General features: G+C 43.9%; 1 protein-coding gene across 1 annotated transcript in view; it reads right to left on the minus strand.

The window, feature by feature from the left end:
* Window positions 1-23637, minus strand: part of KCNQ5 (potassium voltage-gated channel subfamily Q member 5) — a 459915-nt gene that overhangs the window by 13633 nt on the left and 422645 nt on the right. Inside the window, exons 9-10 of the mRNA XM_074988875.1 lie at window positions 21516-21736; window positions 3389-3497 (exon numbers count right to left, since the gene is read on the minus strand). Coding sequence (XP_074844976.1) covers window positions 3389-3497; window positions 21516-21736 — 330 coding nt within the window. The remainder of the gene's footprint in view (window positions 1-3388; window positions 3498-21515; window positions 21737-23637) is intronic.

Below are 23637 nucleotides of genomic sequence, written 5' to 3' on the forward strand. Positions count from 1 at the left end.
CATGCTTGGTTAACACAGATTATATATGCTACTTTAGTGTCAGATTCTGTAATCATTACTGAAATTAATGGGACTACTTTCATAGATGGTGGGTATAAGAAACTGGCCTGGCCAGCCCAGCCCAGCCCAGCCCATTCTCCATCCCCAGATCCTGTCCCATGTCATTGCATCTCTCCCAGTCTCTCAGGGATATATGGGCTTCAGCCCCACTGAGCCTGGGGCCATGTCTCCTCCCACCCTATGTTCACCTACCGCCCATAACTATTTGCTAAGTAAGGTGTGATCACGAAAACAGAATGTGGCTACCGGTGTGTAGGTCAGTTCATTTTCTCCCCAAACTCCCCATTACATGAACATATTACTCTAACAAAACAAAGCAGCAGAAATGTAGCACTTAAAAACAAACAAAATGATTTATTTGGTGATGAGCTTTCATGGGACAGACCCACTTCTTAGTAGCACTTAAAAGACTAGCAAAATGATTTATTCAGTGGTGAGCTTTCGTGGGACAGACCCACTTCTTCTAAAGAAGTGGGCCTGTCCCACGAAAGTTCAACACCGAATAAATCATTTTGTTAGTCTTTCAAGTGCTACATTTCTGCTGCTTTGTTTTGTTGGAGTACAGACTAACACTGCTCCCTCTCTGTTACTATATTACTCTCAGTAACTTTGTTTGGGTTAACAAAGGTAGAAAGCCACTGACCATCTCTAAAACCTGAATTATAAAACTTTATTACCCTTAACTCTTTACAACTGAGCAGTCACTAACCTGCAAAATAAAACTGATAGAAAAAAACCCACCACACTGAGATTATGCCTCACATGTGCACAAGGTTAAGGGGGAAACATAAGGGCCGTGTCTGCACTAGCCCCAAACTTCGAAATGGCCATGTAAATGGCCATTTCAAAGTTTACTAATGAAGCACTGAAATACATATTCAGCGCCTCATTAGCATGCGGGAGGCTGCGGCACTTCGAAATTGACATGGCTCGCCCCGACGGGCCTCCTTTTCGAAGGGACCCCACCTACTTCGAAGTCCCCTTATCCCTATGAGCAGATAGGAATAAGGGGACTTCGAAGTAGATGGGGTCCTTTTGAAAAGGAGCCCCGTTGGGATGAGTCACGCGGCAGCGAGCCACGTCAATTTCGAAGTGCCGCAGCCGCCCGCATGCTAATGAGGCGCTGAATATGTATTTCAGTGCTTCATTAGTAAACTTCAAAATGGCCATTTATATGGCCATTTCAAAGTTTGGGGCTAGTGTAGACATAGCCAAGGAACACAAGACACTCAGTAACAGATTTAAAAGCAGCAGTCCTACAACAACAACAGAAAAATTCAGAAACAAACTGCAAAGAGAAATTTCAGAGCTGCAATTCATTTTCAAATTTGACTCATCAGCCAAGGATTGAAGAGAGACTGGGAGTAGTTGGTTCATTACAAAAGCATTTTCTCTGCTCTTGATGTTCACAACTCCACATTAGCTACAGATAATTGGTCACATCTCCCCTGACTGAACTGACTTGATTTCTCTTGTCTTGATGTTCACAACTCCACATTAACTGCCGATAAAGGGCCACATCCACCCTGCCTCAATAGACCTTGTCAGCTCTGGCCCTCCCCTTGACTGAGACCCCCTCTTTAAATTCTCTGAAAACCTCCAACTCATACATCTGATGAAGTGGGTCTTTGCCCACAAAAGCTTATGCTCCAAAATATCTGTTGGTCTATAAGGTGCCACAGGACTTCTTGTTGTTTTTGAAGATATCGACTAACTTGGCTACCTCTTTGATATAAAGAACTTTGTCTCCTGCTTTACATTTCTCTGTAGCTATAAGCCAATGGTAATTGCTGTTCTCCCAGCAGGACACCCTAAAGGGGAAGGGAGGAGTCAGAACTGCAGACCCATCTTGCCGATGTGCCAACTTTAAGGGAGAGTTGTATAAAGGGCTGTAGCAAACAGTGCACTCTCTCTGCATGCTGGGGTAATTTTTTCTGAAGCTTCTCTGATGACATATCTTCACTACAGATTGGATTGATAAGCAACAATGGATCCAGTGGGTGTCAATTTAACGCATCGAACATACAAGTGATAAATTGACTGCTGAATGTTCTCCTGTTGACTCAGATACTTCACCAGAAATGAGATGAGTAAGCAGAGTCAATAAGAGAGCATCAGCTGTTGACTTACTGCAGTGAAGAAACTGTGGTAAGCACCTCTCTGAAACCTAATTTCAGCTATGTTATTTACGTAGCTGAAGTTGCATAACTCAGGGTCAATTGCCCATGGTAGCGTAGACAAGGCCTGAGGTAACGTGTCTCTAAACACTGCTTTAACACAATGCTGTGCCTAAATAGATGAGAGAGACCTAGAAAAGGCAGAAAATAATGTTGAGATCTATGGCCCAACTTAAGACTAGTAATGCAAAGGAGACTTAGAGCAGCCTTAAATAGGCAGAGGATTCTTAGGTGTCAAGATCGGTGCAGCAACAGATCTAGTCTGCAATGTATAATGATTATGCAGAAAGTCTGAAATGATTTCTAAAAGATAGAAGCCAATAAAATGTCATTTTCTTACACAAAGACTAAATTTAGCTACATAACATTTTCTAGATTTCAGTTCAGTTTGACACTTTGATAAAGGAGACAGCAACTGAGATTAGTTTAAAATTGTTGGAATTGTAACTAGATCAGTGAAGTGTCGCTGACAAGGCTCTGCTTAGTTATAGGAATAGAACTGTTCTGAACTCACCAGAAAAAACATGTACCATAAAAATTAGGCTTCTGCAGAAAGATTTGAGAGTAAGCAGATTCAAAACACAATGCTGAGAAATATTAGAGACACAAGGTGGGAGTGCCAATATATTTATTGTTGGTGGAAGAAACAAGCTTTTGAACTTCACAGAGCTCTTCTTCTATGTATAGTTCAAAACCATGTCTCTCTCACCGACAGAAATTGGTCTGATGAAATACATTCCTTCATCCACCTTGACTGTCTCATAATCTGGGACCAGCAAAGCTCTAGCACTGTAAAGTGAGAAATATTACAACTTTTCCAGGCTTGGTGATATAAACTCAGTAAAGCTGCATCTGTATATTGAGTGTATTTTGAATTACAGAGAGTATATTGTATGCTGAGCTTCACTTTTCTTTTTCTCTTCCAATTCAAATCAGACTTTTATTATATAATGTATTTTTGAAATGTCAAAAAGAGAATAAGTTAGAGCTGTGGAAATATTTCAGCTTCTAGTAGGCACATAGTTGAATAGCTTTAGGTAGAGAAATTATACTAGCATGTTAATTAGTGATAAAAAACACAACCATACAGTAATTTCAACAGTCCATCTCAGAGCTCTCAAATATTTCTTCACTAATTATTTTTCACTCACCTGATAGCCCTAATGACAGTTTTAAGTGCTGGCGTGAGATCTTCTACTGAAACATCACATTGGCATCCTCTCTCATCATAGATATCATCTGTTCCAAGAGTGATATCAGCTGCAGGATATAACGACAAGCTAAGTAACAAGTATTTTAAGACACTACACCTCTACATTTAGGCAATTTTCCTCTCATGATGTCTATATTAGGAAATAAGGCTACATTAAGGGACACAAGTTTGAGAACAGCTCAATGACTGAACATTCCACTTCAGGTAAAAACTGTGTTTAACAGACGAAAGACACAGGAGAAACCCACCCCAGCTCAGATGGCCCACATAAGCCTTCTGCCTCTAAGCCACTTAAGCATTGCCTTTGCCTGCCATAAGGGGAGCTAAAGGAGTTTCTGTATTAGCCAGTCATCTGTGTATTTTAAGCATAAAATATTTATGTGCTAGCCCCCTACCTAATAAAGACTTTCCTGTCAAAATTAACTAGTTTATACTATGCAATTATCCTTCTATATTATTTAAATTCATCACCACAGACACAAATATTTAAAATTGTAACTGAAAACCATAAATAATGATGAACTTTCCAGGAGTTTCACATTTCTGTACTTGATTGAGTCTTTCCAATAACTTCCTCCATTTCTAGAATCTCCTGGTTTATTCCCAAATTCCATTTTAAAGGAGCCTGTCTTCATTCTAGTGGTATTTTTGCTAAGAATCTAGTTCTTCTCACTTAACGCTGGTGTAAACCAGGAGTAACTGTGTTGAAGTTGACAGAATTACAACTGTATAAAACCAGTGAAAGAAGAGAGTCTTCTGGCTTCAGTAGTTTAAAATAAAGTATATTTCTAAATGGTGACGTCTGTGATACATTTCTTGGGTCTTGTTCCAATTGTAGCTTCTTTAGCTTTAGTGGAACATTGTGAAAAAATATCACCATCAAACATGTTGAATCAGACTCATGCAATCTATGCAGTTCCCCAGGTAGTTCATGGTCCCAAATAGCTTTAATACACATGTTAAAAGATACACAAAAAGTTCTTGTAAATTTAAGCCAACATGAAAAAGAGGCACTGTTCTTAATAAATTGTCTTCTTTCTTTCTAATGTGTCCATTAGGATGAGTTCCCCTCCATATGCCAATGGTGCTCCTCAGGAAAATGGTATAAACCTTATTTAATTTCTAGGATAAATGTACATATTTCTTTACAATACTTAGAGACTTGAAAATGCCACCTCTACACATCAATGGTTGCAGGGCAGCGACAAACTTTGCTGTGCCCTGGTCAAAGTGTGTGTGGGGGCTCAGCTCTGGGCCACCAGATGGAGGCGGGCTCTTGTGTGGAAAGAACAGCGCTAGGGGCTATCTTCCTCCTTGCCAGTCCTGAGTGCCACCTGGACTGTGCTGCGCAGGGCTTCGGCAGTAACGCAAAGGGCTCAGAGCCCCCAGGTATTTTAAATTGCTAGGGCCTGGAATAAGTGCCCACTTTAATAGGGGGCTCCATCAGAGACCCTGAATGGGTGGGAGAAACTGATGGGGCTGGCAGTGATAATGGGACCATCACAGTAGCAAGAGAAGGAGACATTTGCCAAAGCACAATGGGTAGCTTCTGCCCTGGGAGTCTCTGCCACTCTTTGGGCCATTGGGAGAGAAAGGTGATGACTGGCCAGCATCCAGCTTCTAGGATTTAGCCAGTGCCAGGGCCTTGTGGAGGTTCTGACTCGGTTCCAGCTGTCCCTTTTTAGTCAACTAAATCAGGAATGGGAATCTGGCTTGACGGATGCTGCAGGTCTATAGCCAATAGCCTGTTTAGTGGGTCAAGAAAGAGGTTTTTTCCTTCTATAGAGGAATTGAGAAAACACCAGGGAGTTCTTTACCTTCCCCACAGGATCTTCAACTCACAGTGGTCTGAGTAGGAACACACTTAGTAACTCATTCAGGCTCTGGGGTCTAGGTGTTTGTGCATCAGAACTTGCAGCCCATCTCAAGTCCAGTTAAGAAAATAAAATGAATGGTTCCCACAGGTAAAATCCCAGGATTGATGATGGGCCTTGGGTCCATGGGTGAGTCCTTTGCGGCCTTTACTGGCAGACGTCAGATGTGATAGCCACTGTTGGCTGAAGTAACCATAATGCTGCCCCTCTGTACCCTGTGTGGGGCACGAGGGGAGAAGAGGGTGCTAGGACTCAGAGAGAGATTGAGGAGAGCCACTCCATTTTATGCAGTAAGTAGCCCTGTAAACCTGATGCTAGTTATAAATTATATATTAAGAAGCCCTGTAACCCTGAAGCTACTTAATGGGTTCTCTGTTAAGGATTTCTGTGACCCCCACACAGGAACCAGTTAAATGCATGATATTAGAAAGGATAAGTGATGTTTGTTAAACAGGTGATATTTGTTAATTTTCTTTTTTAAATTGTGGCCTGCTGCTTAATCCCATGCATATGTCTGTTCTCATTTTGCTGCTGTGTTCACATCAAAAAGTTTGGAAAGCATTTCTTTTGAGGAATCTGAAAGATTTTCCAATTTGCATTCCCAATGAAATAAAAGATTATGATCTGATAAACTTTTTAGGAAAATTTAATGGACATGTATATATTCCATTTATGAATTTCACTGCCATTTCAAAATATGCAGATACATATGTGATAAAATTATGGTGTGAAACCTCACAAATAGCAGATAAAAATTTATGAGATCATAAATATAAGTCATATAGTTTGGTGTACAAGTTACATTTGGGTTTTCATTTTTATTTGTATTTTCTGAATACCACATGTTTTCCGTTGTTCAGCAATGTACTTTGACCACAAGCAAAACAGACATTACTCTGATCTTCCTCACAGCACTGTACTAACAATGTCAGTAACATTCAAGACATATCTACCTCTTCAAGCGAAATGAAAAGCTTTTATCCTCTTCCCTTTCATTTGCTTTGGGAACAGACAGATGCTAGCAACAATAATCTAATATTCATCAAAGTCTAGCTACTGTCTAGCTCTGAACCCCAGTTCAGTAAACTCTGTCTTAACCGGCATGCTGTCATCCAGAGCTCTCAAATAAGGGGCATTTTAACCGTAAGTAAATTTTAGTTATGTTTTCTATAAGTACAGTACAGTACAGTGAAAGTAAATACAAGCAAATCCAGTAAAAGTTTACAGTGTACAATACTACTGTTATTGGTTAAAAAAAAGAGTACTTTGCATATATTTTTGTGTGTATCTTAATATCTAATCTTGTTTTCTTTAGTGTTATGCACTGCTAGTTATAACTGTCTATTATCCAGAATATGTGAATATCTGGCAACCTCCCAGTCCTGGGGCTGCTGAATACGAAAGGGTTTACTGTATAATGCTAAATAATGCTAAAAATAAAATCTGATCTTGTTTCTAAAAGAATCAGGACAAATACTATACATTGTTGCAATTTGATAATATGTAACATTACTTTATGTATCATATATTCAAATGAAACACACACATTACTGTGTGTACCATAATGTGTTCGAAATATTTACACAAATTATTGAAACATCAATTTAAACAAAGCTTTTGGCTATATATTATACATTAACAACTATTTAATATAGAACTATCAACTGCAAAAATATGCTTTAATATTTTAAACTTAAACTTTAAACACATGGCTGCAAGAATGTGGATATTCTTTTACTTTTCAAAACATGAAGCAGGTGTGAAGCACCATTGGATCTAGGGAACGTTCAAGACAAATGCTGTACAGCTAGACAGACAGAAAGACAATGTTTCAGGAATAACATGGTTTTCCTTATCCTAACTACATTATATTTCACAGTTAGAAGAACAGCTCTTTCTATGAGTCTCTCATTGTCATATGACAATAATGATGAATTTTAATTTCACCAGTCTTAGAATATCACTGAACTCATCTGTATGTTCTAAGGTTATCTGTCTATATGAACATATGCAGGAAATTATTTTCTCTTTACATGCTAAATCTTTAGGGCTAGATCCACAAAGGAATTTAGGCACCTACATCCAAATTATTACATAATCAAACTCTCTGCTCAGTTGCCCCTTACTCCTACAGACAAACCCAGTATCTCTAAATTCCCTAAGTGCCCCAGTTTCTGCCAATCAAGTCCCCTAGGTCAGGGGTGTGCGAAGTGGGGAGGTGTAAATTTTTGTAAGCGGAGGCACAGCATGATCAGTCTCCCACTGCCTGCAGCTTCCTCTGCCTCCCCTGTGAACCAAACCGGCTTCCCCAGCTTCCTGGCTCACACCCTCCCCCACAGCCGCCACTGCCACTGTTGCCAAGGGAATGTGGTGACCAATAGGAATGGCACCCCGCTCACTGCAGCACCCACTGGGCCAATCAGAATGTGTGGAGGCATTTCTGGGAGGCTCTGCATCAGGCCACACAGGCAGCCAGCAAACTCTTGGCTGGATAAGATGGGCGGTTTGGTCCCCACAGTGCACTGTCACCCAGCGACCCCTGCAAGTCCTGAGATGCTCGTGCAGACTGAGTGCTGCTGCACGAGGTGAGGGGAACGCACCATCCCCCCCTGCACACAGCACAGCCCGGGATCACCACCCCTCTGCTCTACAGTGGCACCAAGTTCTGCAGACAGTAGAGCAGCAAGGGCAACACCTACAAGGTGATGCAGGTGAGTCCCTGGAGTTCTCCTGGCCATCCCCACCAAGCAGTCCTCCTCCCTTCAAATTACCCCCCATTTGCCCCTCCCCCTTTGGGGCACCCCTTGAATCCCATGCATGCCCTTCTGGGGTCCTCTCCCGGAGCATCCCTCCCACTTCAGGGCACCCCCTGGAGCCCCCCAGCCCTGCATTCCCAAGTGCGCCCACCCCCACAACCCCTCCTGTGGTTCTCCCTCAGGTTTGGCCAGCTAATTTCAGGGATGAAAAATGGGGCCTGACATAAAAAGTTTGCTCAGCCCTGCCCTAGGTGCCTAACATTCCTGACGGAAGACGTGCTCAAAGCAGCCTTGGTCCTGATGCCCAGCTCATGCCCAGCCCCAGTTGGTGCCTCAGGGTAGACATTGCCCCACCTATCTTCGCTGTGAGGCCCAATTCAATAGGCATTCTGAGGCAGAGAGAGATCAAGCAACTAAAAGATTTTTTGATTCTATAGGCTACTGATTGGGTCATTCACCAGGAATGCATGAGATCTGATTTCAATTCCTTATTCTAATGAACTTTTCAGTGTTTTAAGCAAAGCGGAATGGCTTCTACATGTAGAACCCAGAGGCACTGAGACCTCATACGAAGGTGAGCAAAGTCTCTGCTCTACAGCCTTGGCTGAGAGCCAGCTGGCCTTTAGCTCATATGGTAGAGCCCAGGGCTTTAGCCCCTATGATCACAGATTCAAACCCTGGGGCCAGCAACCTGGGTCTGTTGGCATTACAACTGGGGGCCTGTCCAGGATGAACTACTGGAGGGTCTAAAAACTTGGGATTTGCTTCCTAAGCCCAGGGAAGCATGTAGTACCCAGAGGCACTGAGACCTCATACTACGGTGAGTGAAGTCTCTGCTCTACAGCCTTAGCTGAGTGCCAGCTGGCCTTTAGTTCATGCAGTAGAGCACAGGGCTTTAGCCCCTATGAGCACAGGTTCAATCCCTGGTGCCAGCAACTGGGTTCTGTTGGTGTTACAGACATAATACCCATAGCCCAATGGTTAGGGCATTCACCTACCAGTGGGAAGAACAGGGTTGAAGTCCCTGCTCCACGTCCTTGCTGAGTGCTACCTCCTCCCCTACTGAGTAAAAGACAGCCATGGCAGTTTTTGTCAGAAAGGATTAACCTGACTTCAGTGCTTAACTCCAGGAGAACAGGTCACAGCTGTGAACTCTAGTTAAGGGAGGTGCCACCTCACAGATGTCAAACTTCTCTCAGGCTATATTTCTCTAAGATCAGAAGTCTCATTTTTATTGGTTATCAAATAATTCATGCATGATCCTAAAATGTAAAATTCTGTGTGTATAATGGACACTGCAGAAAGATTCCCATCTAATAATTATCAGTTAGCTTTAGTTGTTATTAAACTTCTGAAAAAAATGTTCTGTAAAAATATTGGCTATATTTCATGGAATGGCTCCTGATACTTAATTAAAAAGGAGTTCCTTTTATGTTGAGTGATGACTGCAGAATCGTAAGATTAAAAAAAAAACCTATTAATTTTATGTACTCTAGTTCTATAATTAAAATTGCTGATTACATCATACTAGTGATTCACTAACTGATCTGTGAGTCCCTGGCCATAAAGGGAGAATATGAAAGGACAATTTTGTTTTGACTCTTTTTAATTTTTAAAATTCTAAAATTTTAAAAACCCATATCTAATTAATATGTATCAATCTAGTTATACAAACAAACACATCTCATATCTTTATAAACACCACACATCAACTGGCCTGTATGCAGGGAGTGTGTGAAGGCTATGAATGCATCCCTTCCCCCAGTCCCCTCTTCCTTCCTTCCAGCTGAGCTGTGCAGGGGTAGCCTGCAGGGCATGATGGGGGAATCCAAGGCACCCTGAGAGCAGTAGTTCCTTGGCCAGCTCCCTGACAAGAGAGCTGGCTCTGGAGAAGGGAAGGGACTATATTTCCCACTGTGCCTTTGGCAGCTGGCTACGGGAACGGGAGCGGGATGAGGGAAAATTGTTTTTATTTAGGATATTACAACAAGATCCTAGAAGGTAATTTCTATAAAACCTTTATTACTGTATAAATTTTCAGTATGTTATAACAAAATCATTTTACCAGTCACTTTTTCCATTCAGATTTTTCACTAACCTCTCTTATGCACAATCATTGCATGACTATTTTGAACTTATTTATATTTAGACAATTGCGGTTCACATTTACAACCCCCCTTCTCTCTGCAGAAATTCCTTAATATGGGCCTGGTTAAGGTATGGCCTTATAAAAAAGAGCAGGCAGGCTATGGGACAAAATGCCGAGTTGTGGGGCAAATATCATGCATCTTTGACTGCATCATTCTTGTATTCTGCCCACAAAACAGTTCTGTTGGGGTGAGCTCCGAAATTCTAAATCCCTTGTCCTTGGGGACATCAACACTGGAAATTCTTCAGCCCAAACACCCAGTTTTGGTCTGGTGTAGCAGGAGGAATGACTTCAGCGCCCAGCAAGCAATCCCTATCAGGCTCAGCTTGGTCCTGGTCCCAGCTCCCTCGCCCTTTCTATTGAAAAAACTGAGTCTCCAGCAGCTTGGTAATGGTAATGAAGGTACATAGCTTTACATGCAGAAGGTTATGAAGGACAGTAGCACCACCGTTTTTAAAAATTTGAAAGCATTCCTAAAATATTAACGTATTTGGCATATGCAGATTGACTGCTGTTGCGGTGTGGTAAAATGGCTTAACATGATTTCATAACTCATGGTTTCACCACCTGTGTGTGGTCGTCCAGTAAAACCTTTGTACCACATCAAGTTCTACAGTCTCTTTCTCTCTCTGATTGGCCAGTTGGGTAACCCTTACCCATATCGCTAAACATTCATCTAGGCAATGAGACCCTTGCAAGTAACTGACTACTCATCTCTACGCATAAAGTTTCAACAATCAGACCTTGAGCATGTATTGCGGATATATACGGTAAGTGAAAATCACAGGACCAACCCATCAATGTAAATTGAAATTACTCTATTGAAACCAATGGAGGAAAGCTGATTTACAACAAAAGATCTGGCTCAGAGTTTACACTAGAATGGTGGATTATGTTTTATAAGCAGGTCCCTACCGCACAGGCAAAAGGGGCCAGGCAAAATGCATCACGGTCTATGAAATTAGGTGATCTCCCACGAAATCAGACCTTGTGTGTGCTTTTTACCCTATACTATGCAAATTTCACCAGGGAGACCAGTGTTTCTCAACTTCGAGGTCCTGACCCAAAAGTTACAGGGGCATTTTAGGAGGTTCATGGTATTGCAATGCTTATTTCTACACTGCCTTCAGTGCTCGGCAGCTGGAGAGTGGTGGTTGTGATGTGGGCTGTGTGCCCAGCTCCTTAGGCAGCATCCTGCCAGCAGCTGTGCAAAAGTTAGGGTGGCAGTGCCATACCCGTGTTGTCTTTACTTCTGTGCTGCTGTCTCTGAGGTGGGTGGTGTGGCAGAGTCAGCCCCATTCCTGGGCTCAAGACCCTTCACCCTGTTCAGCATCCCACCAGCAACTCAAGTCCTATGGGCTTGGGCTGCAATCAGCCCGGATGCCCCTGGGGTTGAAAGGGCTGGGGGACAAGCCCTTTCCCCCCGATTGCCTGTGGGGAGGGAAGCCCCAAACTTTCCCAGTAGGGACTCTTCCAGGCACTTCTAAAGCTCTTCCTCTGTTCTCTAACTCATTCTTGCTCTCACCTCCTCTGTGCTCACCACTCCAACCTCCTCGTCCCTTCCCCTCCCCAGGTACCCAGCAGGTGAGGCCTTTTAACCAGTCCTACACAACCTAAAGTGAGCTCAACTGGCTCTAATTGATTTGTAGCAGCACCTTCTTGGCTGCTTCTCCAGCTCAGCTGTTCCCCACTGTCTTGGGGTAGCCTGCTGTTCCTTGGCCAGATGTTGCCCCTCTCTCTCTCTCAAAGCTATCTTTCTGGCCTAACCCTGTCACAGTGGCAAGGAAGTGGTGGCAGCTGACTAAGGGCTCAGCTCTGCAGATCTGATCAAAGCATTCGACTCAGTCAGTCACAGCGCCCTGTGGGACATCCTCTCAAAGATTGTCTTCCCAGAAAATTCATTAGCATCTTGAGGCTGCTTCACAACAATGTGATTGCCACAGTACTGAGCAACAGTGGATCCCAAAGCAGCCCCTTTGAGATCAAAATGGGAGTCAAACTAGGCTGCATCATTGCCCCATCATTGTTCGGCATCTTCACTGCCATTGGCAGCAACCTGGGCTGCAGTGGCCATGAGATGGTAGATTTCAGGATCCTGACAAAAGGAAGAAAGGTGAGCAGTAATATATAGACCCTTGATTTCAAAAGAGCAGACTTCAACTCTTTGAGAGAACTGATGGGTCGGATCCCTTGGGAAACGAAGATGAAGGGGAAAAGATCTCAAGAGAACTGGCAGTATTTTAAAGAAGTCATACTGAAGTCACAGGAACAAACCATCCTGCTGTATAACAAGAAATACAAATACGGCAGGCAACCAGCTTGGCTTAGCAGGGAAATCCTTGGTCAGCTTAAACTCAAAAAGGATGCATATAAGCAACGGCAACATGGACAGTTGACTAAGGAGGAGTATAAATATATGGCTGGAGAATGCTGGACAGCAATCAAGAAATCAAAAGCACAGTTGGAACTGCGGCTGGCAAGGGATGTGAAGGGTAACGAGGGGTTTCTACAGGCATGTTAACAATAAAAGTGTTATCAGGGAAGGCGCAGGGCCAGTACTGGATGAAAGATGTAACCTAGTGACAGATGATGTAAGAAAAGCTGAAGTACTCAAATGCTTTTTTTGCCTCAGTCTTCATGGACAGGGACAGCTCCCACACTGCGGTGCTACACAATGCAGTGTGGTAAGGTGGATGACAGCCATTGGTGGGAAAGGAATGAGCTAAGAGCTATCTAGAAAAACTAGATGTACACAAATCCGTGGGTCTGGATTTAATGTGCCCAAGGGTACTGAGGGAATTGGCAGACGTCATTGCTGAGTCTTTGGCCATTATCTTTGAAGACTCTTGGAGACTGGGAGAGATCCTGGATGACTGGAAAAAGGCAAATGTGGTGCCCATCTTTAAAAAAGGAAAGAAGGACAATCCAGGAAACTATAGACTGGTCAGCCTTACCTCAATGGGGATACTCAAGGAATCCATTTTGGAGCACTTGGAAAGTGATCAAGAGTAGGCAACATGGATTCACCAGGGGCAAGTCCTGCCTGACCAATCTGATTAGCTTCTATGACGAGGTAACATGCTCTGTGGACATGGGGAAGTCAGTGGATATGATACACCTTGACTTCAGCAAAGCTTTTGATACAGACTCCCACAACATTCTTGCCCATAGGTTGAGGGAGTATGGATTGGATTCATGGACTATAAGATGGTGTAGTGGGTCAGTATGGCCTCCTGCGGACCCAGAGGCCGGGGAAGCTATGCCAAGGCCCTGGTGGGCGGGGCCGGAGTCAGGAGACCAGAGGCCCGCCCCTCAGAGGGCGGGGCCAAGGGCTAGAAGAGCCAAAGGCGGGACTCGGGCACCATTCAGTGCTGGGCCTCCGGGCAAGGAGGACGTGCCTGCACGAGCTCCCCGGGGCCAAAGGGAGAGGGCCTGCAGCCGCCCAGCCAGGCGGGAGGAGCAGGCCCCCAGAGGCTCCACGCAACTCCGCATCCGTATGCCCCAAGGAGACTACCCGGACTTCCCGGACCTACCAGGACCTTCCCGCCGGTGGAGACCCCCTGCCGTGGAAGAGGCCCCGGGAGCAGGCTGCCTCAGAGCCCCGGCGGATCCCTATAACATTCGGACCCAGGACCGCCCTGCATCTCCTGTATTGCCACCGCCTGACTACCCTAACGACGTGGTCATGGACGATTGGCCAGGGCCCCCACAGGTGGATGACCCAGAGGAGACCGACCTAGGAGGACCCCTCGACCAGATGGACTGGGACCTGCCGCCAACAGAGGGTGAGGTAGGAAGTGGCCCGGGGAACGTCGCTCACGAACCAATGGCAGTGTGTTGCGGCCTGGATCCCCACTGCCGGGGTTGCATGTGAGCGACCCCCAGGGCCCCGGGCCGGGTCGCAGTGGAGCGGGAGGGCCTGCGACCCCCTACCCCCCTCCCTGACAGGGCCAGCCCCCGCTGAGCCTGTCTATAGTCCCTTGTGTTGCTGCCCTGCCCCAAACTGAGGGTTGGGCCGGTGCGTATCCTTGTGTTGCTGCCCCGCCCCAAACTGAGGGCTGGGCTGGTGTTTTTCCTTTGTGTTGCTGCCCCGCCCCAAACTGAGGGTTGGGCCGGTGCTTATCCTTGTGTTGCTGCCCCGCCCCAAACTGAGGGCTGGGCAGGTGCTTGCCTCTTGTGAACTGCTGCCCCGCCCTGGACTGAGGGCTGGGCCCAGAACTATATAACTCTTGTGAACTGCTGCCCCGCCCTGGACTGAGGGCTGGGCCCAGAACTATATAACTCTTGTGAACTGCTGCCCCGCCCTGGACTGAGGGCTGGGCCCAGAACTATATAACTCGGGTGAACTGCCGCCCGCCCTAGACCAAGGGGCTGGGCGTCACGGGACGTGTTACAGATGGATAGAAAGCTGGCTTGATGGTTGGGCCCAATGGGTAGTGGTCAACGGCTCAATATCCGGATGGTGGTCAGTTTCAAGCAGAGTGCCACAAGGCTCGGTTCTGGGGCTGGTGTTGTTCGACATCTTTATTAATGACCTGAATGAGGGACTGGATTGCACCTTCAGCAGGTTTGCAGACGACAGTAAGTTAGGGGGAGAGGTAGATACGTTGGAGAGTAGAGATAGGATCCAGAGTGACCCAGATAAATTGGAGGATTGGGCCAAAAGAAATCTGATGTGGCTCAACAAGGAGAAGTGTAGAGTCCTGCACTTGGGACAGAAGATTCCCAAGCATTGTTATTGGCTGGGGACTGACTGGCTAAGCAGTAGTACAGCAGAAAGGGACTGAGGGGTTATGCTGGATGAAAGGCTGGCTATGAGTAAACAGTGTGCCCTTGTAGCCAAGAAGGCTAACAGCATATTAGGGTGCATTAGGAGAAGTACTGCGAGCAGATCTAGAGAAGATCTAGAAGTTCCTCCCTTCTATTCAGCACTGGTCAGGCCACATCTGGAATATTGTGTACAGTTTTGGGCCCCCCCGGTATAAAAAGGATGTGAATGTGCTGGAGCAGGTTCAGCGGAAGGCAATAAAAATGATTAAGGGGCTGGAGCACATGACCTATGAGAAGAGGCTGAGGGATTTGGGCTTATTTAGTTTACAGAAGAGAAGACTGAGGGGTGATTTAATAGCAGCCCTCAGCTTCCTGAAGGGGAGCTCTAAAGAGGATGGAGAGAAACCATTCTCACTGGTGACAGATGGCAGAACAAGGAGCAATGGTCTGAAGTTACAGAAGGAGAGGAGTAGATTGGATATTAGGAATAAATACTTCACCAGGAGGGTGGTGAAGCACTGGAATGCATTGCCTAGACAGGTGGTGGATTTTCCAACCCTAGAGGTTTTTAAGTCCCAGCTTGACAAGGTCCTGGCTGGAATGACTTAGTTGAGGTTGATCCTGCTTTAGGCAAGGGGCTGAACTAGATGACCTCTGGAGGTCCCTTCCAGCCCTGTGATTCACCTAATTGATGGCAGGCTTCCAGATGGCATGAAGATTGTATATAGAATGAACAGAAAGCTTTTCAGTCTCAGGAGACTGAAGGCTAAAGCAAAACCTCCACAAGCTCGATCATGGAGCTCCAGTACACAGATGACAACATGGTTGTCGCTCTTTCTCCCACTTCCCTTCACACCACCTTAAGAGCCTTCACTGAAATATATGAGACTCTTGGCCTCACACTGAATATCAAAAAGACCAAGGTGCTCCACCAGCCTTCACTGACAGGACAATCTCATGTACCTTCTACTGAAGTCCAGGGAGAACTGCTGGAAAATGTGGAGCACTTCCCACACTTTGGAAGTCATCTTTCTGCCAAAGTTGACATTGATGTGGAAATCCAGCATTGTCGGAGCCAGGCAAGCTCTGCTTTGGCCCACCTGAGACAAAGGGGTCTTTGAAAACTGGGAAATCTATCCCAAGGCAAAGCTCCTTGTATACCTGTATTGGTTGTTCCAATGCTATTGTACACATGTGAAACCTGGACAACATACATGTATCATTTAAAGGCACTAGATCATCAATGCTGTCTCAGGAGAATCCTAAATATCTCTTGAGAGGATGGGGTATGAACACTAGCACCCTGGAAGAGTTGAACATAACTAGCATTGAAACCATTATCATTCATCAACAATTTCATTGCACTGGTTACATTGTCTGGATGTCTGAGCAGCACCTCTCGAACCAGATTCTGTTGTCCAGGTTGGAGGCAGGACAGAGGTGCATTGGGGCCCAGCAGAAGCAACATAAAAACATGCTGAGGCATACATGAAAAAGCGCAGCTTGAGGGTTGACTCTTCAGAGAGCCTTGCCCAAGACCGTCCCCAGTGGAGAACGATTAATCTGTGAAGGGATAGCACAATTTGAGAGGTCCCACTGCAGTGCAGACAAGGAGAGGCAGAAGAGAAGAGTGTCAAAAATTGCCCTGTGCCCCTCCTATGGCTACCAACACCTGCCCCTTCTGTGATAAGATCTTCAGCTCCAGAATTGGACTGATCAGCCATCAATGGATTCATAAATAGGAGGGTGATGTGAAGATATCCTACTTGTTATCAAGTGACTGCCAAGAAGAAGATGACTGCTGTCTCTGAGCTGGGTGGCCAGAGAGTGGTGGCTGCTGACTAAAGGGCCTAGCTCTGCAGGCAGCATCAGAGGAATAAGGATGGCTATACTATATTGTGTGATCCTTACTTTGGCATTCTGCTAACAGTAGTTTTGACTTCAGAGCTGTATTTCTGGCCAGCAGCCACATCTCCTCAGGTTCCCAGTTCTGAAGGCAGTGATGCTACAGGCAGCTGTGAAGAAGTAAGGGTAGCAACCCACCTGCAACGCTTTCTTGGGTCAGGACACTACAATTACAACACCATGAAATTTCAGAAATAATTAAATTTAACATTTTAAAAATCCTACGACCAGGGAATAAACCACCATGGACTGTGAATTTGGTAGGGCTCTTTTTATAAGATCTCACTAATTAATTACAGTGAAAACAATATACACGTGAGAGGAGCTATTTTATCAGTTTAAAAAATTGCAGAAAAATTACCCTGCTATTATCAATTAATATATTGCTAACAGCACTACATCTTTTTATCACAAGATTTGTTTATTAGATCACACAAATCCAGTAAGAGGGTTACAGACAAACACCTTAACTTTTAACCAGTTATTGCTTATTAATGAGGGCTTAAAAATAACTGAACTGAAGACCTGCCCCAGATCAAATGAACCCTAGATGAGGGCAAGATGTGTGCATTACTGAAAGAAAAATTTATAACACATAAATTAAATGGTAATAACTAAGTGTACGGGGGATGAAGTATACATTTGCATTCTTCCCATGATTTTTATAACGTATTTACCCTGAGATTCAATATGAGTACTCTCAAGGGAATGGAAAGGCAGAGAGTTCATGTGAGTTTATAACTTTCTGCCATTAAGCTTAGAGATAAGAACAGAAATCAACTATTTCCTTGGAGAGGTCTTTTAAATTAATCAAATGAAATATGTCTGTAATTTCTGAACTGTTGAACACTTTCATGTTTCATTCATTTAATTATACAAAGTCTTTATGTTACAGAGAATGATAATATCTCCTGCAAAGGCTTGAAATCATGAAAAGGTAGAAGACAATGTAACAGGGTGTGTCAGCCCTTTATGAAAGGCTAGAGCCTATTCCTAATTTCACTCAGAAGAGGAGAAATGGTGATTTGGATGGGGAAAAGGGGAATAAATCTTGTTCCTCAAGAAGAAAAGAAACCAGAGGTGCAGAAAGACTTGGAATGTGTCTTCCCTACAGGCCAGATGGATGGGGCATGGTGATTTGTCCAATGTGGGTCAATTTATTGTGTCTAGTGTAGACATGCTAAATCAACCACTGATTGCTCTCCCACCAATTCTGGTACTCCACCACAATGAGAAGAATAAGAGGAGTCAGCAAGAGGGTTTTTCTGTTGACCCCATGTTGTGTGGACCCTGACGTAAGTAGATCTAAGCTATGTTGATTTGAGCTCCACTACTAATGTAACTTGTATTGCGTAGATTGGATTGACCTGTTCCCACAGTGTAGACTCACTCTTGGCATTCCATTAAGAATGTCTGTGGAAACTGTTTGTGAAGAGACAGAAAATGCAAGGAAGGGGAAGTTATTCAAGGCCTAATGAGGCAGCAGAGAAAAGAAACTCTTCTTCCTGTGCAGAATAAGATTTTCAGTGGAGTCAGAGACTGTTTGTGAGTCCTGCACTAAAGGGATAAAGATTTAGACAGGTGGGAAGGCAAATGAAGGAAAGTCCTGGGGCACTGCAGTAGTGAAGTGGACTGGAGATCTGCTAGCACTTGCCGTTAGTTAGGGACCCCAGTCTGGTGCTGCAAGAAGAGGTGGTAAGAAACCATTGTCACTCTCCGGTGTTAGAGGTGGAAGAACAAGGTATACTATGGGCAAATGACTATTGAGTTGTTTAGTTCTGGAAGGATGAAGAAACTCCGTAGCATGGGAGGTCAGTGACTCATTTGTACCAGACCTGCATCAAAAGAGAGGATGCCTGTTACAGGAAATGGACTGCTGAGCTCCTATACTAAAGGCACGGTTCAAGGAGGGTCAGATATGTGTGGTGTTTTGTGTATGAACAATTGTTTATCCCAGATTTTTTCAGGTATTTTTTCAGGTTTCAGGTATCTAAAAGGGTGTCATAAGGAGGAGGGAAAAAACTTGTTCTTCTTGGCCTCTGAGGATAGGTCAAGAGGCAACGGGCTTAAACTGCAGCAAGGGAGGTTTAGGTTGGACATTAGGAAAAAGCTCCTAACTGTCAAGGTGGTCAAATGCCGGAATAAATTGCCTCATGAGGTTGTGGAATCTCCATCTCTGGAGATATTTAAGAATGGGTTAGATAAACGTGTATCAGGGATGGTCTAGACAGTACTTGGTCCTGCCATGAGGGCAGTGGGCTAGACTCAATGACCTCTCAAGGTCCATTCCAGTCCTAGCATTCTATGATTCTATGAAAAGGAGGGCTTTTGCTTTCGTTGGAGGGCCAAAGTCTCAAAAATGCCTGGACATTTAGCCAGTGGGAGATATCTTAATGAAGGAAACTGAGACAGTGACCTGATATCTGGGTGGTAAGAAAACACTACTGCAACAAATATCATTCTGTAGTTCTGCTTAGTAAGAAGTCAAAATACTCTAAGCTAAACATGCAGTTTATAGACTCTTTCTATTGAACATCCACCTGGAGACAGCATTTAGCAACTGTGGAATCCATAGCAAGTCAGGAAAAATTTAAAACCTATCAGGGTTGGCAGTGCATACCTAAGGGATAAAAATGAGGCTGCAGAACATACTGTGTGAGGTGTTGTTAGTAAGCAAGTGGGAGATGAGTTTGATGACGCTGATCCTAGAAATTTCTGGACAGACTCTTACAGTGGAAACTTCACTAAAGAACTGGACTCACTTAAAGCTGCTGCTCCTTCTGATGCAGAAAAGGACATCTCTATTGGCTGCTGTACATAAAGATGGATGTGCAGCTGGAAACGTCCATACAGTCTGCAGTTACTCTGAGGGACTGGAAAGTATTTAAGTGTAACTGTGAAGAATTATAAATTATATTTCATTTTTTATCAGTAGACATTGCTGAGGATGCAATTCATGGCATCTTTTTCCTAAAACAAAGATTGCATGGGAAGGGCCTACTTATTTTTTATGATGCTTCAAGAGTATGTCTGGGGAAAAATATATGGCTGTTTGCAAAGTTTAGTTGGTGAAGATAGGGAACTGGTAAAAAGGAAATAAATCCCTAACTGTGATGTAGCTAGAGAATGACAGATAGGAGTATAAAATAAACAGTAAAAATTAAAAGGAATATTACACCTGTGCTCAGCAAACTCAACTGATTATCAGTTTATGTCTAGGTGCAATTCATGGTATTGCTTTTTTTAAGCTGTGAAGAAATTTCCACTTAAAGTCTTGTATTTTACAGACTACTTCCTGGTCCTTTGTTCTGTCAGAGCTGGTGAGACCAGCAGGGAGTGCTCAACCCCCAAGAGGAGAGTCTCAAGATCTGCGTATCTGAGGACTCCCCAAGGCTCTGGATTGCTGATCTTCTGATGGTCCAAGTGAGCCCCAGCCTGCTTGGCTTTCTTTTTTTCTTTTACAGCCCTCAACAGAATGTTGCTAACACTGATTATTTATGGATGCTTTTCTTGAAGGGGTTGGTTGAGCAGTTGTGGTTTACAGTGTATTTGAATTCTCTGTTGTGCTCTTAAAGGGATGTAGATAGCTAAGAGTCTTGTCTCATTTTTTATTATCCACAATTATTAGAAGTTATATACACGAACACATCATGAAACTAGATAAGAGACATATCTCTGTTTTGGTCAACTGGTTTTTGTTTCTGCAGTTCACAGCACTATGTGCACAGTCAGCTTTGCTGGTTCCCTTATATTTCCCTATTGTTTACATGTGAGCCTTTCAGGGGGAAGCCAAAGCTTTATAAAATAGGAAAATGGGAAACCCAACCCTTGCAGGGGAACAGTGAGGCAACTGTTCTCTCCAAAACTACATTTAACTTGCTTTTTTAAATTAACTAGATTTCATGTTGAACTTGGACAGACTCAGGTTGCCTTGCCCTCCTCTCCCCATTAGTAGCTGTCACTAGGCTTCTTTACTGTCTCAGTTCACCCAAGCCATGAATTGCATCTGGTCCAATCCTTGGCTCTCCCTGACCAGAGGGGTCACTGGATCCATGCTGATGTGACATCATGGCGGAAGATCTTTGATGAAGTGAGGGTTTCAGTAGTTAAAAAATATCCAAAACAGGATCTTCATGAAAGTGCTTAGCTAGTTGAAAGACGAGGGGAGAGGCATAGCCAATAACAGAAGTGGACAAAACTTGGAATCTCCATTCTGTGGAAAATTCTGACAGTTCACAATGTCCTCACACAAAACTGCAATCTTGTTTATCCATTGTCTGTTAAGATTATTTTACCCATAATTTGCCTAAGACAAAACCATAAAGATAAGGAAATGAAAAGTTACAGCATCTAATGGTACAACTCCCTTCTCAGCCCAGAGACGCAGACATCACCACTAGCACTGACACACCACTGAAAAAGCACTACACCTTGAACTCTATCCCAGTCAGGCAGCCTGTCTTCTAGTAACCCCTTCTCGAAACTCGAGTCTCTGCAGTTAACTTTCCTAGAACTGTGGAGAATGTATGGTCGGGGAGGTCTGGCTGGTTTGTGTTAAAGGGGAAACTGGGGATAAGGTATATTGGAAAATACACATGAAAAATATCTCACCATCTGCCACTGGTTTTGGCTGAGAACTTTTCAGACGCAGTGAAGGTCTGAAACGGGTTCGGTCATTGAAGCTCCAGCTCTTTTGCACTTTGGTGGGGCTGCTCTCTGCAGTAACATCAGTACCTGGCGACCGTCGATCTCCAACTGATGCCTGCCTGTTCTTAATACTCTGTCCTCTTGGGCTAGCCATCCGTACCCGCTCTTTAAAACTTAACTTCTGGCTGTCAGAGAGAAATGTATATTATTTCATATTTAATTCATTCCAGTGTCCTTTGTCATGCAATAGACATATAGGTATTTATTTCCAGCAACGAAAATAATGTAAGACAATGTAGATTCTTAACTAGTGTTTCAAACTTTCATGGAATATATTCATTCATTGGGATAACAATCATTTGAAATAAGTATAATTCTGTAGAGTCACTATCACTGATTACACACCTCACAGGAAAGATGAAAAGCTATAAACATAGACTCGGGTTACATTACAGCGCTCTGTCAACAGAAGTCACTGTTGGAAGAGATTTCCCGACAAAACTTCTGTTGACAAAGTGCAGCCACACACAAAAGCCAATCAGGAGAGTGCGCTGCTGAGTCGACAGAGCAGCTGGACTGTCTGGCTGCTCTCTTGACAAAACAGGCACGCGGAAGCAAAGCAGACAAGGCTGCTCATTGCTGTGGATGCCCTGTCTGTCAAGAGGAGGTCCCCTCAGTGCATCCACATACCATTTTTGTCAACAGAATCTGTTGAGAGCAGCATTACGCCTCATGGCTTTGAGGCAGAACACCGCCAGTGAAAGTGCTGAGTTTTGTTAACAAACTGTCAACAAAACACATTTTGTGTGTGGACATTCCACCAGTTTTCCGGACAAAACTGCCATTTCATCAGCAAAACTCACTGGTGTAAGTGTAGCCTTCATGCATTGTTAGTCCGACAAAATGTAATCCAGTAATAATGATTTAACCTTACAGTCATACTTTTAAGGATGGGACTTAAATTTTAGGTGATTACAAATATATTTCCATGTAAGAAAGCCCAGCTCAGTGCATTTCTGATAATCTCTACAGATAAACAAGACAAATCGTTCTTTTGTTTCTGCATGCTATGTAGTTTTTGTTTTTCAAACGAGCAAGATTAATGTTACTATTCTGTTCATGCATTTTCAAGGCATGACATTTTCCCAGCATTAAATACAGATTATTAATGATCACATAAATTTAAAATTCTTTGCCGCAGCCTTCATTAGAAAAAGACAAAAACCAAAACAAACATCCCCCTCCCCAAGAAATGTTATTGATGTGGTGGCTGATTCACAAAAATGTGATATTATACTGTTTGCTTAATAAAGCAATTTCCTGTTTTTGAGTTGGGATCTGATCAGCTGCAACAGCCACTAGCAGATGATACTTTGGGATTAGACATCTGAGATAGCCCGGCCAAGCCAGTGATTGTGACTGCTTAATCTAAGGTGACCTGTACATTGGAAGACCTACAGAAAGAATGCTTTTCTTTGTGAACCTGTGGCTTTCCCCTTCTACTTACCCCTGCATAGGATTTTGGGAGCCCTGAATTTACAGATTGCACATCCAATTTTGTTCATGTTTGTATATGCTACATAATATACATTAGTTGACTACCTGGCCTGTTTTCATGTCACTCTATTGATTTATTTATTTGAATTATTCATTGTCACTCCTTTATATATGGCAAACAGTTGGGAAACTGAATGGAGAAATCCACTTTGAAACTGTATATGCAGTTTGGAGGCATGGAGATGTGTTATATCAAAATAATTAAGTTCAATCACCTCTATAGGGGAAGGCTTTCTTGCACACTGATCCTATTCAATAGGAGCATGGGAGCTCTGGGACACGGAGGGGAGAGGGAGATGGGCCTGCAGGTGGATGGGGTCAGGAGGGGCCCCCAGTTGGTTCTGACCTAGGGTGGCATAAAAGAGTAATCTGCCTCTGAGTCCTCTACATTAAAGAGGTACTCCCCAGAGAGCAATAAAAGGCTGGGGCAGAGACTGTGAATACATGACAGACCATCCATGGGAGAGCCTCATGCGACTATATTGGCACTAGCAGTGGGGACACGGTGCTCCAGTGGCAATAAACCATT

Source organism: Carettochelys insculpta, chromosome 3 (genome assembly GCF_033958435.1).
Source record: "Carettochelys insculpta isolate YL-2023 chromosome 3, ASM3395843v1, whole genome shotgun sequence".
NCBI classification, from domain to species: domain Eukaryota; kingdom Metazoa; phylum Chordata; order Testudines; family Carettochelyidae; genus Carettochelys; species Carettochelys insculpta.